General features: G+C 44.7%; 1 protein-coding gene across 6 annotated transcripts in view; it reads left to right on the top strand.

Annotated features, from left to right (window-relative positions):
* The window catches only part of SORCS1 (sortilin related VPS10 domain containing receptor 1), a 393,912-nt gene that overhangs the window by 302,537 nt on the left and 77,085 nt on the right, over window positions 1-14,290 (top strand). For 4 of the 6 annotated variants that reach the window (XM_039481791.1, XM_039481796.1, XM_039481797.1 and 1 more), the window contains 4 exons: window positions 1,175-1,264; window positions 2,682-2,804; window positions 6,710-6,889; window positions 14,011-14,157. In XM_039481791.1, the coding sequence (XP_039337725.1) occupies window positions 1,175-1,264; window positions 2,682-2,804; window positions 6,710-6,889; window positions 14,011-14,157 (540 nt within the window). The remainder of the gene's footprint in view (window positions 1-1,174; window positions 1,265-2,681; window positions 2,805-6,709; window positions 6,890-14,010; window positions 14,158-14,290) is intronic. The other 2 variants (XM_039481793.1, XM_039481792.1) reach the window with 1 other exon arrangement.

The following is a 14,290-nucleotide window of genomic DNA, read 5'->3' as shown; positions in this document are numbered from 1 at the left end:
ATTTGTTGCTGTTTGTACTGTGCTGTGAGATCAGTTGGGGAAAGACAGAAAAGAAGTATGTTATATTTAGTTTTTAAAGGATTTCATTTTAATCAGTAAATGGTTGACTTTTCCAGCTGCCTAAAAAACTGAAGAAAAAATTCCCCATCCTTGATAACTTACATTTGCAGAAAGGAAAAAAACAAACAAACCAAAACCATGTGCTTGTGGACAATTTTTGCTGTCAATACTCGCTGTCAATCAATGAATTCGAGATGGATATTATGAAAGATAGTCATCATTTCATTTCTTTTATCTGTTGTGAATCATGACCTCTCTTTTTGAATCACTAGCGATAATGCCTTTTAAAACACCCCTGATTGCAAAAAGTCTTTGTAAGACCATCCTTAACATTAAGTTCTGCTCTGAGGAGTTCTGAACATACTGGTTCTTTGACCTTCCATCCAAGGATTTCAAAGTCTTTTTTGAAGACTGATTAATCCTCATGACATCCCTGTGAGTCAGGTAACATCACCAGATTCTTTTTACGGGTGGGGAAAAATGGAACACATGCAGTTGAACTCCAGCATTTTCAAAGCTGGGTTGCAAAAGTCAGGCACCTCAATCCATGCTCAGGACCTATGTAAATGGCCTGATTTTCAAAGTCCGATTGACTTTGGGATCTGTGGGTGCTTTGCTAGTCTGAATGTCAGGCCACTTATTTAGATGCAGAAGTATGGTGACGTGCAAAGTCATACAGGAAGTCAGTGCCAGAGCTAGAAATGGAACCAGCAGGTCCTACCTTGCAATCTGCTGATCTAACCACGTGACCACCTGATACCTCCGCAGGTAGCGAGGACCTGAATGTGCCATAGTAATCTGCAATATGGATATAAAATCAGAGGGTGAAATCATGCCCCCATTGAAATCAATGGAAGTTTTCCTCTAGCCAGGATTTCACTCAGAATTTCACCCTCTGACTTTACTTACAAACAAGAGGGACAGGTTGTGGCACTGACTGTCAATTTCAGTCATTGACAGTTTGATTGACAGATATTTTGTCACCTCCTGTTAAACCCTCGCTATCACAGTTTCATTCACCTTTGCAACCTGCCTAATATTTTCCTCCCACCCCAAAGAAAAATGAAGGATGATGATGGTAACCCTGGTTATAAAATTCCCTTTTATATTGCAGTTAACATCGGGAGGACGGCCGCACTATTACGTGTCCTATAGGAGAAGCGCGTTTGCACAGATGAAGCTGCCAAAGTATTCTTTGCCCAAGGTATGTTATTATTGCTGATATATTCACACTCACACACACAGATCCCAATCAGTTCAGAGGTGACTGCTGCCAAGCGGTAACTTCAGAATGAGCTTTAATTAACAAAACTTGCTTTTAAAGAATATTTGAAAGCGGAAAAGAGCCTATGGCTGTGTCAGCATTTCAGTCAGTCAAGGACATCAGTATGAAATGTAGATTTGTGCTCAGGTCTGCGTAAATTGCTATTTAATTTTAATCAATTAACACCATTGGGGGTAGTTTGCCTTAAAATCTCTCCCCCTCCCCCCCGCCCCTGTGTGGGTCACTTTTTATGCTTTGCCTTGTTAGCAGATTTAATGGGAGGCAAGCAAAGAGATGTTTTTTGTCTCTGCTCCGTATCTTACCTAATTAAGAACAATGGCAAATTAGCAATGGAGTCTGAAAGGATATGATTGCCTTATGGAGCTGGGTTTTTGAGAGTCCTATCTAAAAAGTGTCAGTCTGGGGGGGGAAAAAGTTCCATTCAGAAGAGGTCAGTGCTTTGCAGCCGGACTTCAAACATCTTCTTAAACAAAAGGGAACCTCATTCTTAAGAGTTTTATTTCTTTCTCAGAACAATGTCATCTGCCTTACTAGCATTCAATTGCGTGGCCTGCTAAGTGGCTATCAATGAGTATGGCGTTCCAAGTTATATCTGGAATCAGATGTTTAGGGCCAGATGTGGGTTACTGCTACATGGGGCAGTGACAATCTAAATTCACAAGCTTCCTGGAACTCTTCCATTGTGGTTGGGTGGTGTTTGGCGTTCTCTCTGGATCCCATCTCCTCAACCTGTAGATTCCCCCTGAGATGTGGGTGGGTCTTTAAAGGGATCCATGAAGGTACAAGGCTGTCTGCTGTGGTGACCTCAAGGGCTGCCATGCCATGGAATCCTCCTGAACTGCCCCAAAACAGGGAGATCCCAACATGTGTAAGCGGATCGATGTTAGTTACAACTTACCTGGTCAGCATTAATTTACCCACAAAGGACTTGCAGATTTGGGTGTGTGGATTGGGGGATGACATCCCCAGCAATGTCTCTTCCCATCCCACAGTAAGTCCTTTTTCCCTAAGCCTGTGCTGCACCCAAAATCTCTAGTCGCTTTTGCAAATCTTGGCCCAAGTATTCTTACATAGAATGAAACTCCAGGCATTCTAAAGAACCAGGAGGAATTATCCTATCAAGGCAGAGCAGATGTTGACTAAATCATTGATGATTTAGTTGGGGATTGGTCCTGCTTTGAACAGGGGGTTGGACTAGATGACCTCCTGAGGTCTCTTCCAACCCTGATATTCTATGATTCTATGAAATAAGTGCTTATTTGAAACAGATGTTTAAAAAAATAATTGGAATCTTTTCAGACAAGTGATTGTAATGCCCATGCAAAATGACCCTTAGAATTCCCACTTGCAACTAGCTGAGACCATCTGTGATGAGATATTTGGTTTGAGTCGTGTTCCCACTACATGTTTAGTTCTCCATCTGTCTGTCTTCTCTGAGATCTACGGAAAGCTGGAGAAAGTAAGTTATAATTAATTTTAGCCTATTGTAAATGAAATAGGAATTGGAACAGTAAATGCTGTTGTTTCATCCAAGTGCGAGTGTGATATTTAAGGAGAAAAAGTGCTTCCTTAGAATCTCATAACATCTTCAAAAGATGAAGAGCTACACTTGGTGTGGAGGAGCTAATGGAAAAAAATGCATATATTTGCGATGCTGCTATCAAAGCAGGAGAGCTGCCTTTATTAAAAATGTACAAAGCGCTGTGCTAGCTAAAGGAATTGAAACAAACAGCTCCTTCTGTGCCTAGATTCTCTTTAATCTCTCTCAACTGAGAAATTGGGCCCAACGTGGTAAACAGTGCTGCCAATGCCAGGCTCTCAAATGGCTCGTGGGATTGAGGAATGGAATACAGACTTTTTCACCTCTGCATCTGTCACCTCTTTCGAATTTGGGCCTGGGAAGAAAGTTGCCACCTGACGGCTGGTGGCTTTGATGACATGAGTTGACGGGTTGCAGTCCAGCTCCTGTGGGCAGAGTTTATGCCATAAAACCCACAATCACTGCTGCCAATAATTAACGCTTTGGTTACCTGTCTGAGCAAAGGGCTGAATAGGCTGTCAATTCTTACTTGGCTCTTACCTAATACGTTTGTCTTACTCTTGGAGATGGTACCTCTGGGACTGGGTTAAGGCACATTAATTGGTACAGTGAGAGGAAACCTTGGGTTGCCCTTCCCATTCTGTACTATGGCATCATGGCCTGTAATAGGTGGCTCATGATCTCTCTATCAGAGTTCATCACAGAATAGCACAGGTACACCTAACAACATTTCATTGGTGCAGTCCGCTTAAACTCACCCCATTTCTAGACATACCTAAATCTCCAGCCACCAGCTTGTGCTGGATCTGGAGTAGCTTACTCACCAGCTGTAAACATGAAGGCAGAGAAAGCAATGTGATTGTCATAAAGTCAAGTTGTGTATATCATTCCAAGTTTAATAATGACGGAAAGGATCAGTGCTGTTCATCCATTTTATATCAGTGCTGAGTCTCTGTAGCCCTGTGGAGGAAGCAATAGCCACAAAAATCCGAAAATACAGAACATTAAAAACAGCTGACAGTGGCCACAATTGACTGGATAAATCAGGTATTGCGTTCCTGCTACTGAACTTGCCAAGAGGCAAAGATCCCCGACCAAGCGAAAAAGGGCAGTCACGTTGTGTTAACAGTTCACAAAGCTTTGGCTTTTAGCCTTTCCTAGACACCCAATCATTGTTCTTTCTCTTGTCTTTGAAAAGACAAGAAGGGTGGGCACTGGAACGGCATGTTAATGTCCAATCCACCATGCTGTGCTGCCTCTAGGGAAACTCTCTGACTGAGTCCCAAGAAGGGTTTGGCATAACGCAGCACAAAGTTGATATATGTATGTCAGCCCCTGTCCATCATGTGCTTACACTGTGCAGGCATATATAGGACAACAGACACAAGCAGAGGCAAATGTAACCTGACATAGTGTATACCTCCTTCTAGCCTCTGTAATGTGTATGTTATACCAATTTAGACTCACTTTATTTACACTCCTTTGGACTATTGGAACATCTGGACTGTAATCACCGGGTGTGATGCAGCTTTAGCAGAAATACCCAAGCTAGATTTAATCTATCTTGCTTGGGCACCAGAGTGGTGAAGCTTCGGAGCGGGTTAGCACCACAAGTACTTACCCGGTGTTCTGGGCAGGCTTGGACAGCCCCGACTAATGCATGAGCTGCCACAGCTTGTCTACAGCTAGATTAAACCTAGCTCACGTGTGTCTACTAAAAATGCAATCGCACCCTGTGCTTGCAGACTAGACATATCCTTAGATTCCCGTAGCCTTCATTGGATTTTCTTACTTACCTAGACTCACACCAGTTTAGAAAGAAAAATTTTTAGCGAATAAGTAACCTGATTATTTCACTGGCATTCATGAAATGGCCTTCAGCATTCCCTAAAGTTGGCCAGATAAAGGGGAAAAAATCAGTATTGGGTGAATAAACTATTTAATCAAAAATGGTGACATTTCTGAAAGAGTATATTTGCCAAATAGTATTTGAGCAGCTCTACTCACAACCTCAGTAATACATTATCTCTGAATTCGGCTGAGAGACTCCTAGTGCGAGTGTCTGTGTGTATACACATAAGGGACTCTTAGTATATGTCTACACTGGGGAAAAACTTGGGTTAGCTACCCCACAATAGTTAACTCAGATTAAAATAGCAGTGAGGACATGGTTTATAACTTTGGGTGAGCAGCTAGAGTTTAACTCCAGGTTCGAAGTTAAAATTTGAGTTGCTAACCCGAGTTAAAAACTGAGCTGCTGCATCTTCACTGCTGTTTTAACCCAAGTTAGCTAACCCCAGTTACAAACACACCTTTTTTGCCGAAGAGATACACCCTAAATCGTTGCACGCCAGTGTGATTTATCCAATCTTCTACATCATCTCAGAATGTAACCTAGTCTGTTTGCCTGAAATACCAGATTATTTTGAGATGTTCATTACTGCGATGTAATTAAGCAAGTCAAAGTTGATATTCATCCCTCAGATATAAAATCTAGGGGTGAAGGACCCAGCTGAGCTGAACTGAGCTTAACCTTTACTTGACATTTGCTGTGAATATACTAAAAAAATGGTTTTAACTGGAATTTTTCTCCCGATTGTTTTTCACACTTCCATGTTGCAGCAAGAAGTGTGAAAACCCATCAGGACATTTTATTTGTGTGCTGTTAATAGCATTAGCCAAAGCAAGAGGAAATACATAGCCAAAGAAATCCATCTCTGATAAAGTTCCCAGTTTTGCAGACCAAAAAGTTTGGCTGAGTTTCAAATAAGCAACCAACCTTTGGGATGTCGGTCCAGAGCAAAAGGGAACGTCCCCACCTTTTGAGGGTTAGCCAGTGCCAAGAAAACCTAGATTTTTTTTTCTCCATAGATTTTTAAGGCCAGAAGGGAGCCTTTTGATTATCTATTCCAGCGGTTCTCAAACTGTGGGTTGGGACCCCAAAGTGGGTCCCAACCCTGTTTTAATGGGGTCACCAGGGCTGGCTTAGACTTGCTGGGGCCTGGGGTAGAAGCCGAAGCCTGAGCCCCACGGCCTAGGGCCAAAACCAAAGCCGGAGGGCTTCAGCCCTGGACAGTGGGGCTCAGGTTACAGGCCCCCTGCCTGGGGCTGAAGCCCGTGGGTGGGCTCAGGCCTTGGTTCCACCCTCCTGGGGTCGTGTAGTAATTTTTGGTGTCACAAGGGGGTCGCGGTGCAATGAAGTTTGAGAGCCCCTGATCGATTCCATCTGGGGGGCAGAGGTCATCTGTGTGTTATACGTTTGCACAGTATGTGGCACCCTGGGGTCTGATCCTTGACTGGGATTCCTAGGTGCTATGGCAATATAATTAATTAATCAGTAACATCAGAGGCCACAGAATTTTACTAGCAATTCTGGCATCTGTACATTTTTGAGGGACGCTAACTCCCACAAAATGCATAAGACGTGGCTGTTGTCTCATCTTAGCTCAGTAATGTACAGTGATTTCCTTTTCAATCACATTTCATGTTTAAGATGTAGCAAGGGGGAAAAAACCCACCTGATATTATACACCACCCCTCCTCACAAACTGCGACTGTACAATAATGTGCTTAAAAGTGTTGCCCATGTGAATGTTCAGTTAATACCTCTGTGGTTAATTACTACTTTGCATACAGGCAGAAGAGAGAACATGCAAAATATGCAGACGAGGGAATATGCTACTTGCAAGAATGTTGTCTACAATTTTTGATTAGATTCTAGAATGAATACAGCCCTTGATCTTCCAGGATTTAACCTGTGTTGACCTTGGAATTGATACAACTGAGTTGTCCTACAATAACATGCCTCTCTGTCCTTTCCCCAGGATATGCACGTTATCAGCACGGATGAGAATCAGGTGTTTGCAGCCGTTCAGGAGTGGAACCAGAATGATACTTACAACCTTTATATATCTGACACCAGAGGAGTCTACTTCACGCTTGCTTTGGAGAATGTCAAAAGTAGCCGAGGGCTGGAGGGTAATGTGATGATCGACCTCTATGAGGTATGTCACAAGTGCTAATGACGCAATCCCATCCTGGGAGTTTGCACTGTTCCAGTAACATTGTTTTTGTGATGAACGCACACATCCTTGTACCCTAAATGTGATTAGTGGAGACGCCATGTGGCTGAACACCATCAAATAACTTTGGACGGGTGCAATGCCTTTTATCCAAGGACCTCAAAGAGCCCGGATTTTGTAGTGTTGCACAAGGTAGGCATAAAGTGAAGGTACAAGTAGGTTCAAGGGTGAAGGAGGTACCTCCATGTAAGATCTGGCCTCAACATTACCATACACTCAGGGGAGCCCATGCCAAACTCAGCAGCTCTATGGCAACTTGCAGTTGCTACAACATTCACGACCTGGGAACCCTCAGGAGAAATTTTAGCTGGCTCAGCCAGAATTCCTGCAGTGGGAACTGTAAAAGCCATAATCTAGTGATCCCATAGAACACACAACATCCTGCCTAGGTGCAGTCCCAGGGCCACAGAGTCCCAAGGCTGAGGGGTTTTGTGCTGCACCTCTAAGAGTCACAGCCCAGAACGCACAGTCAAGGGGTGAGGGAGGCAGCTTTAAGCCACCTGTAGCACCCTCCTGACCCTGGGATGCTCTGGGGACTGGAATGGCCCCTGGTGTTACTTAGACTCCCCTGAGCATCTATCTAGGTTATGACTACCTCCCTGAGCGGCCCAGAATCTCCACAGAGCTGTGTGCTGAAGCCCCACCCCTCCCCTCCCCTAGCAGTTCCCTATGCCAGACCTTGCAAAGGTGTCTTTGGAAGGCAGATTAGTAGCTGTCTTCTGCAGTGCCTGCAGGGTGGGAATCCTCCCCTGGATGGAACCTGGGCTTTTAAGGCCCCTTTGTGGCACTCTGGCTCAGTTGCATGGCACAAAGGGGCCGGAGCAGGGCGAGGTTCTCACCCTAGGTGTCCTACAGGTGGTTTCTCACCCTGCAGGAGGAAATCCATTGAATAATATTGAGTCCCTGTGAAAGGGAAGGCACTTTTACCTGAGTATTAACTCCAGGAGCTGGACTGACTTTGAATATCCTTTAACTGGAAACCACCTTGAGATGTCCATGTAGAAAGCCTGAACGGGTGCTGACGAATAAATGTAGACGAATTGCAGGGGAACAGGCAGGCCATTTCCTCATCCTTGTGAGGTCTTCACTATTAATCTATTTGCAACTTTGGCAGCCCGTGGAAACGGCTGTTGCCTCTTATTACTGTCAGTTCAAGGAGTGGTTTCACTGCATTACATAAAGGTGTCCTACATCCCAGGGGGGAAAGAAAAGTCTTTGTTTTATTAGGCTGACAGATGATAGGAACTGGGATTGAAATTAATGTGATCAGACTGATAGCGTTGGGTCTGCTGATTACCTAGATAGAAAGAATATTGGCTGACACTGAGCCTGGCACAAACCTCCCTTGAAATCTGATGTTCTGGCTGGAGGAGAGCTGGAACCCATCCAGCGTGAATCTCCTAGTAGAACTGCTGCAAACGATAAGTGTTTGGGGGTAAATGGAGATGAAGAACAGAAAGAAAGAAACTCCAAAGGCAAATTAAAAACAAGTAGAAATCCTGTAAACTCTGTGCTGGTGTGAGGACAGCTGCATCTAGAAAAGAGTGTCTGCGGTGTGTTTGCAGCATATGTACTGGTGCTGGGATGGGGTCAAGTTGGTGTGTTTGGGGCGGGGGTGTTTGTCATGTGTAAGATTGTCTGGCTTCAGTGGAGTGTGTGAGGGTGGCAGTGTGTATAGAATAATTAGGCGAGATCCTCCGCCTGGGTACGTCTGCTTTGCATTACTCAAACGGGAGTTGGACTGAGCCCGATGAGTACTACTATTGTAGAGATGACGGGAAATGTTCAAATTTCAAAATTTCCCAACAAAAGAGAACCAATTTTGGGACACTTTTTTTTTATTTGCTCTTAGTGAAACAGTGAGCTTGTTTTGCTCATTCCCTTAAATGCCCAAGGATCCATATCATCCAGGCTAGCTCACTAGTATATAGAGCCATGCGGAAAACACGATGTAATTTTCACTTAAAATTTCATCTCTTTGGTTTTTTAGTCAAAATTTAAAATGTTGACAAAACATTTCATCAAAATCATGCAGCTAGGATATGTTTGGTCAGTTCCACCAGTATATATTCATATTGTCAAAGGAATTGCTTTTCAGAGCTTTCTTAATACAGCATAGATTCACAGAGTCTGAGGCCAGAAGGGACAATTAGAGCATCTGGTCTGATCTCCTGCCTAACACGAGCCCTTACATTTCACCCAGCTACCTCTCTATTGGACTTGACTAGAATTATAGAATATGAGGGTTGGAAGACACCTCAGGAGGTCATCTAATCCACCTCCCTCCCCTGACAGATTTTTGCCCTAGATTCCTAAATGGTCCCCTCAGGGATTGAACTCACAAGCCTGGGTATAACAGGCCAATGCTCAAACCACTGAACTATCCCCCCTTTCTGGAGAAATGCAAGGAAGTTGCAAAAAAGCACATCTACGTTTTTTTTTTTAATTTCCTAATGGTCTAGAGTTGTATTTTTTCTGCTAAAGACTGATTTATAGAAAAATATTTGGTGTACCAGCTGTTTCTGAGTCGTCATCATTCATTTCACCCCCTTCTGTCTTTATTAATAGATTTATTTTCCCTTATAGTGCTTTTTCCCCCTCCATATCTTTTCCCTGCCAGTCTGTACTGATGCTTGGACAGTGTGTGTTGTGAATAACATGTGCAGTTACCTTTTGATGTAGGCAGGTGAGACATTACTGGTTGTGGCCCTATTCCCCATTGTGGCTCTAATTCAGCTCCCATTGAAATCAGCAGGAATCTCTCCAGTTCAGTCGGATATGGATCAGGCCTGAAGAGTATATGAGTCCGTTATGAACCCTGCATTACACCCACACTGGAAAGTATGGGGACATATTTCCATGCATGGGCTACCTGCATCACTGGAGCCAAAGACAGCATCTGTCTGTCTGCTGCTACTCCCTCTCCTGCACATGTGGAGTGGGGATGTGCTGGGAGGAGAGTGGATGGAACCTTGCTCCAGCCCCAGTGCACCCAGTGAGGATATTGGGTTCAGCGCAGCGAGGGAAGTAGTCTGCACCAGCAAAGGGATAGCAGGGGTTATTTTCCTCCTAGAGCAAGGGAGAGACAGGGACCAGTGAAGATCCACTGTTTCTGGAACACTGCAGCTACACACTGTCCCAACTCAGGCTGGGTAGTAGGGTTACAATCCGCCCCTTTGTAAATAGCTGCTCAAAGTCATAATAAGTGACCTACTGGTTAAAAAAATAATAATGAAAACCTTAAAGCCAAATACTGTGTTGGTTTTTAATGGTGCCCAGTGCAGCGTGTGTGTCCATCTGCAGTATTTGCGTGGTGGGGGATGCCTGTAGTGTGTCTCTAGTGTGACGTACGTTGTCTAATATGCAGCATGTAGAAGCACACATAGTGTGTAGTATGTGCATAGCTTGCGGAAGTGGGTGGGTGTTGTATTTGCCTTGTGTGTGTGAATCGTATGCAGTATTTGTGATCGGGTAGGGTATGTGAAATATGTTTGTGCCTGTCAGTTTGAGATGTGCACAGAGTGTGTGTCTGCCTGATGTGAGTGTGTAAGCAGTGTGTAAATGGTATGTGTAGTGCAGATATCTTTTTGGCATGCCTGAATATGTGGACTGTGTGTGTTGTGCGCACAGTGTATATCAGTCTGCATTGTGCACAGAGTTTGTCTATTTGGTATAGTGTGTGTTTGTGTCTTTCAAGTGGCGATGCATCTGGTGTGGGCATGTAAGCAGTGTGTCTCTTTCATGCAGTCTTGTGTGTATCTGTCTTTGCTGTGGGGGTGTATGCAGTGGGGGTATATACAGTGTTGTACATGTACACAATGTGTGTGTCTCCCTGCTGTGGGTGCATATATACTCAGTGAGGTCTTTCCCAAGATAAACCCATCTGAAAATGACAATACAATTTATGCTTTGCTTGCTTTGGAAAAGACTCAGAGTCCCAGCCCAAGACTGGAATCATAAAAGAAAAATTCATAGGACTTCAGAACACATTTATCACCCTGATATATATAAAATGCTCCTTAATCATTCATGGCCAACATCTCACAGGGACTATAGTACAACCATTTTGAGAGAACAACAAAGGAAAATACAAATGGAGTTATTGGCCCTGGCTGTGATAGCAGAGGCAAAGCTATTGTTACAGTCTCAGTCATCGCTATTTACACAGTGACACAGGTAGACTCCTTTTCTGTTTTGGTATCTTTCCATTTCTTCAAAGAAACCAGAAATAACCTGGGGGAAAAACCCACATCAGATGTAAGGATTACATTTTTAAAAATGTATTATCCCGGCTGTATTTATAGCAAATATTAATTTTCTAGTTAGTTTGGCTCCATTATAAGGACGATATTTTGATCTCCATGTTCCTGGTGAGCAGGACCTTAGGCTCAGGTCCTCAAAGATATTTAGGCATCTAATCCCCCTTGAAATCAATGGGAGCTAGGTGACGAAATACCGTTGACGCGTTAGGCCTCAACCCCCAACTGAATTCAGTGGCACCACCTGAGGAGTACAGTGTTGTTCAGTGTGAGTCATTGTCAGCAAGTGCAACAGAGTCTGGCCCTGTGTGAGGCTCACGTGTCACAAAGGGCGAGACGCTGCCTCCTTTACTCACGCTGAGTAGTACCTCACTCCATGAGTAGTGCCCCTGAAACGGATGGGACGGTTTGTGGCATAAGACATTGCTGGATGTGAGTAAAGGGGCTAGACCCTGTTCCAAAGGGAATAGTTCCATTTCTTGCAGCAGAGGGGAGGCTGGTCTTATGCACAAACAGAAAAGGGTGCTAGCGGCCCTGATATTTTGGATGCCTTGCACTCCACTGCAAACTCTAGGTCCCTTTCCACCCCACTCCTTCCTTCAGCAACAAGACTGGGAGGAGGTAACCCAAGGACCGATTTCCCATCTACCAACACTTCAAGGTAGGGTTGCCAATTTTGCTTGGATGTATTCCTGGAGGTTTCATCACATGACATCATCTTTAATGAAAACATACTCTTTGATTCCTGGAGACTCCAGGACAATCCTGGAGGGCTGGCAACCCTACTTTGAGGCCCAGTTTTTGCTTGAGGTGTCACAAATCATAATGCTGTCTCTGAGCAGAGAGAAACAAGAGCTTGCCAGTTCTCCCTTCTCTATGAGTGGGGAGGAGGACTGGGCCCAGTGAGTTCTCCCCTGGTGCTAGGCCCCTGCTCCACTGGAAGGAGAACTGAGTGTGGAAGGTTCCTTTCTTTGGGGAGAAGTCAGAAAGGAAGCAGGGCCCTCCCCTCTCAGCAAGTCATTGGGCAGGGGAAGGTGCCGATCTTCTCAGCGCAGGTGTTGGGGTCAAGGTGAGCCCAGGAAAGGCCACCACCCCATCGACTCATCTCTCTTCTTCATGAGGTGGGAGAAGGACTGAAGACCGGGGTCTGATTGAGGACCACAGTTCTCATACATCTTGGGAGGGATGAGACCATGATAGGTCACCTCCACCTTTGATCCTCTGTGGAGGGGCTACCCCTCTGTCTCCCAGGACAGGGAAAGGTCCATGTGAAGCTGGGATGTCCCAGAGCAGGAGAGCCTAAGGGAAAAGTAGGTGCCTCAGGAATGGTGGAGGAGTCACATGATGCAATATTATTGTGGGACTGGAAGGGGCAAGCTCCATCATGGCAGGGGAAGCCTAAATGTGGGACCACGTGTCTCAAAAGTAAGCTGGGAGCACATGCTTGGAGGTTGTCTGCAGCAGGGCAACCAGTTTGTGTATCACAGAGGGAAGGGGGGAATGCATGGTGGAGATTAATGGAATTGGCATGGGGAAGATCAGCATATATGGCAGGTAAATCTTATGCAGAGAGCGCGGGAGGTGGCTTCTCTGGAAAGGATGGGGCCTCTAGGAGAGGCATGGAGGGAAGCCAGTCCCCTCACTGTCAGGTACCGCATAACTTCTCCTGCGTGTCTTGCTACTCTCCACTGCTATGAAAAGAGCCAGCCTCCCTGTGTGGAACTTCTCCTCCAAGCTCGTCGTGAAGTAAGTTGAGGCCAAAACAGCCCTTGATTCTGCTGCAGGCGTTTGCAGTTTGGTGCCAATTAAGTAATAACTGCTGTGAATAAAATGGCCTGACAGCTGACACTATGTATCGATTCCTTCACTTCCCTGCCATCAGAGCAGGGGTGAAGGGGATACTTGAACCATCCCGATGGCAGATAAAAGGTTCCCTCTCCTCTCCAATCCCATCATAGTTCTCATTGTTTATAAAGCAACAGCCTAACAGACTCGCTCTCAAGCTACAGTGGATATTGCACTATTGATTTTCAGCGTGTTGAACAACCTGGGAATGTTTTGCAAGGTGCGTTGAGCAAAACGAAGATATTTTCCTGCTTGATTCTCACAGGACTCTATATGTAATCCACCTTTTAACAAAGCACGTAGCATCTTTTCACAACCCCCACGGGATTTGGGGTATGGCAGCATGGCCTTGTGGATAAAATATTGGACAGGGAGTCAGAAGATCTGGTTCTTATTTCTGACTCTAGCACAACCTTGGGCAAGTCACTATAACTGCTTTGTGCCTCAGTTTCCCCCACATGCAAAATTGGGATAAAAATACACTCAGGGGATTGTAAGGTTAATATGCCAGTGATTAATGAAGCACTTTAAGATCCTTGGGTGTAGGGCACTGTAGAAATGCGAGGTATTAATTATTATCATTTTGTTTGCAAGGGAGCAGTTGCTCTGGTTGACTCAGCAGAGAGAAATGAGTGACTGTTCCTTGTGTATTTCCTCTGACCAAAGAGAGGGGTTGTCACCTTGTACTGAGTGTTACCTACATCATTTCAGGTTTCCACGCTCCTTCGAAAGCACAAGCTTTCTCTCCCATCTGCAGCGCTTCTCTGTGTTATTCTAACAAAGCCCATACCTTTCCTCCTTTTAATACCCATTGGCAATTCTCCCCCTTGACTCCATCACACGGATGCTGTGACTGAGTCCCTGCTGGATTTGACAGGTGCACACCAAAGGTCAGAGTCCAATTGATGTATTTTTTTCAGCCATGTCAATTTTTCCTAGGTAGCAGGGATAAAGGGAATGTTCTTGGCTAACAAGAAGATTGACAACCAAGTGAAAACTTTCATCACCTACAACAAAGGAAGAGACTGGCGCTTGCTACAGGCTCCAGACACTGATCTGAGAGGAAACCCTGTTCGTTGCCTCCTAGTAAGTGCTGCTTTAAAAAACAACAACAACATTCCCTCAGGTAACAACACAAAGATGATACTGGCTTTAAAAAAAAACAGGACTGGTCTTCATGGCTATGCTGTAATGGCATGGACAGGAATCTTCATTACAA

The sequence above is a fragment of the Mauremys reevesii genome, linkage group 7 (genome assembly GCF_016161935.1).
Source record: "Mauremys reevesii isolate NIE-2019 linkage group 7, ASM1616193v1, whole genome shotgun sequence".
In the NCBI taxonomy this organism is placed as follows: Eukaryota; Metazoa; Chordata; order Testudines; family Geoemydidae; genus Mauremys; species Mauremys reevesii.
The sequence above is the reverse complement of the archived record's forward strand: the minus strand, read 5'-3'. Positions and strand labels throughout refer to the sequence as shown.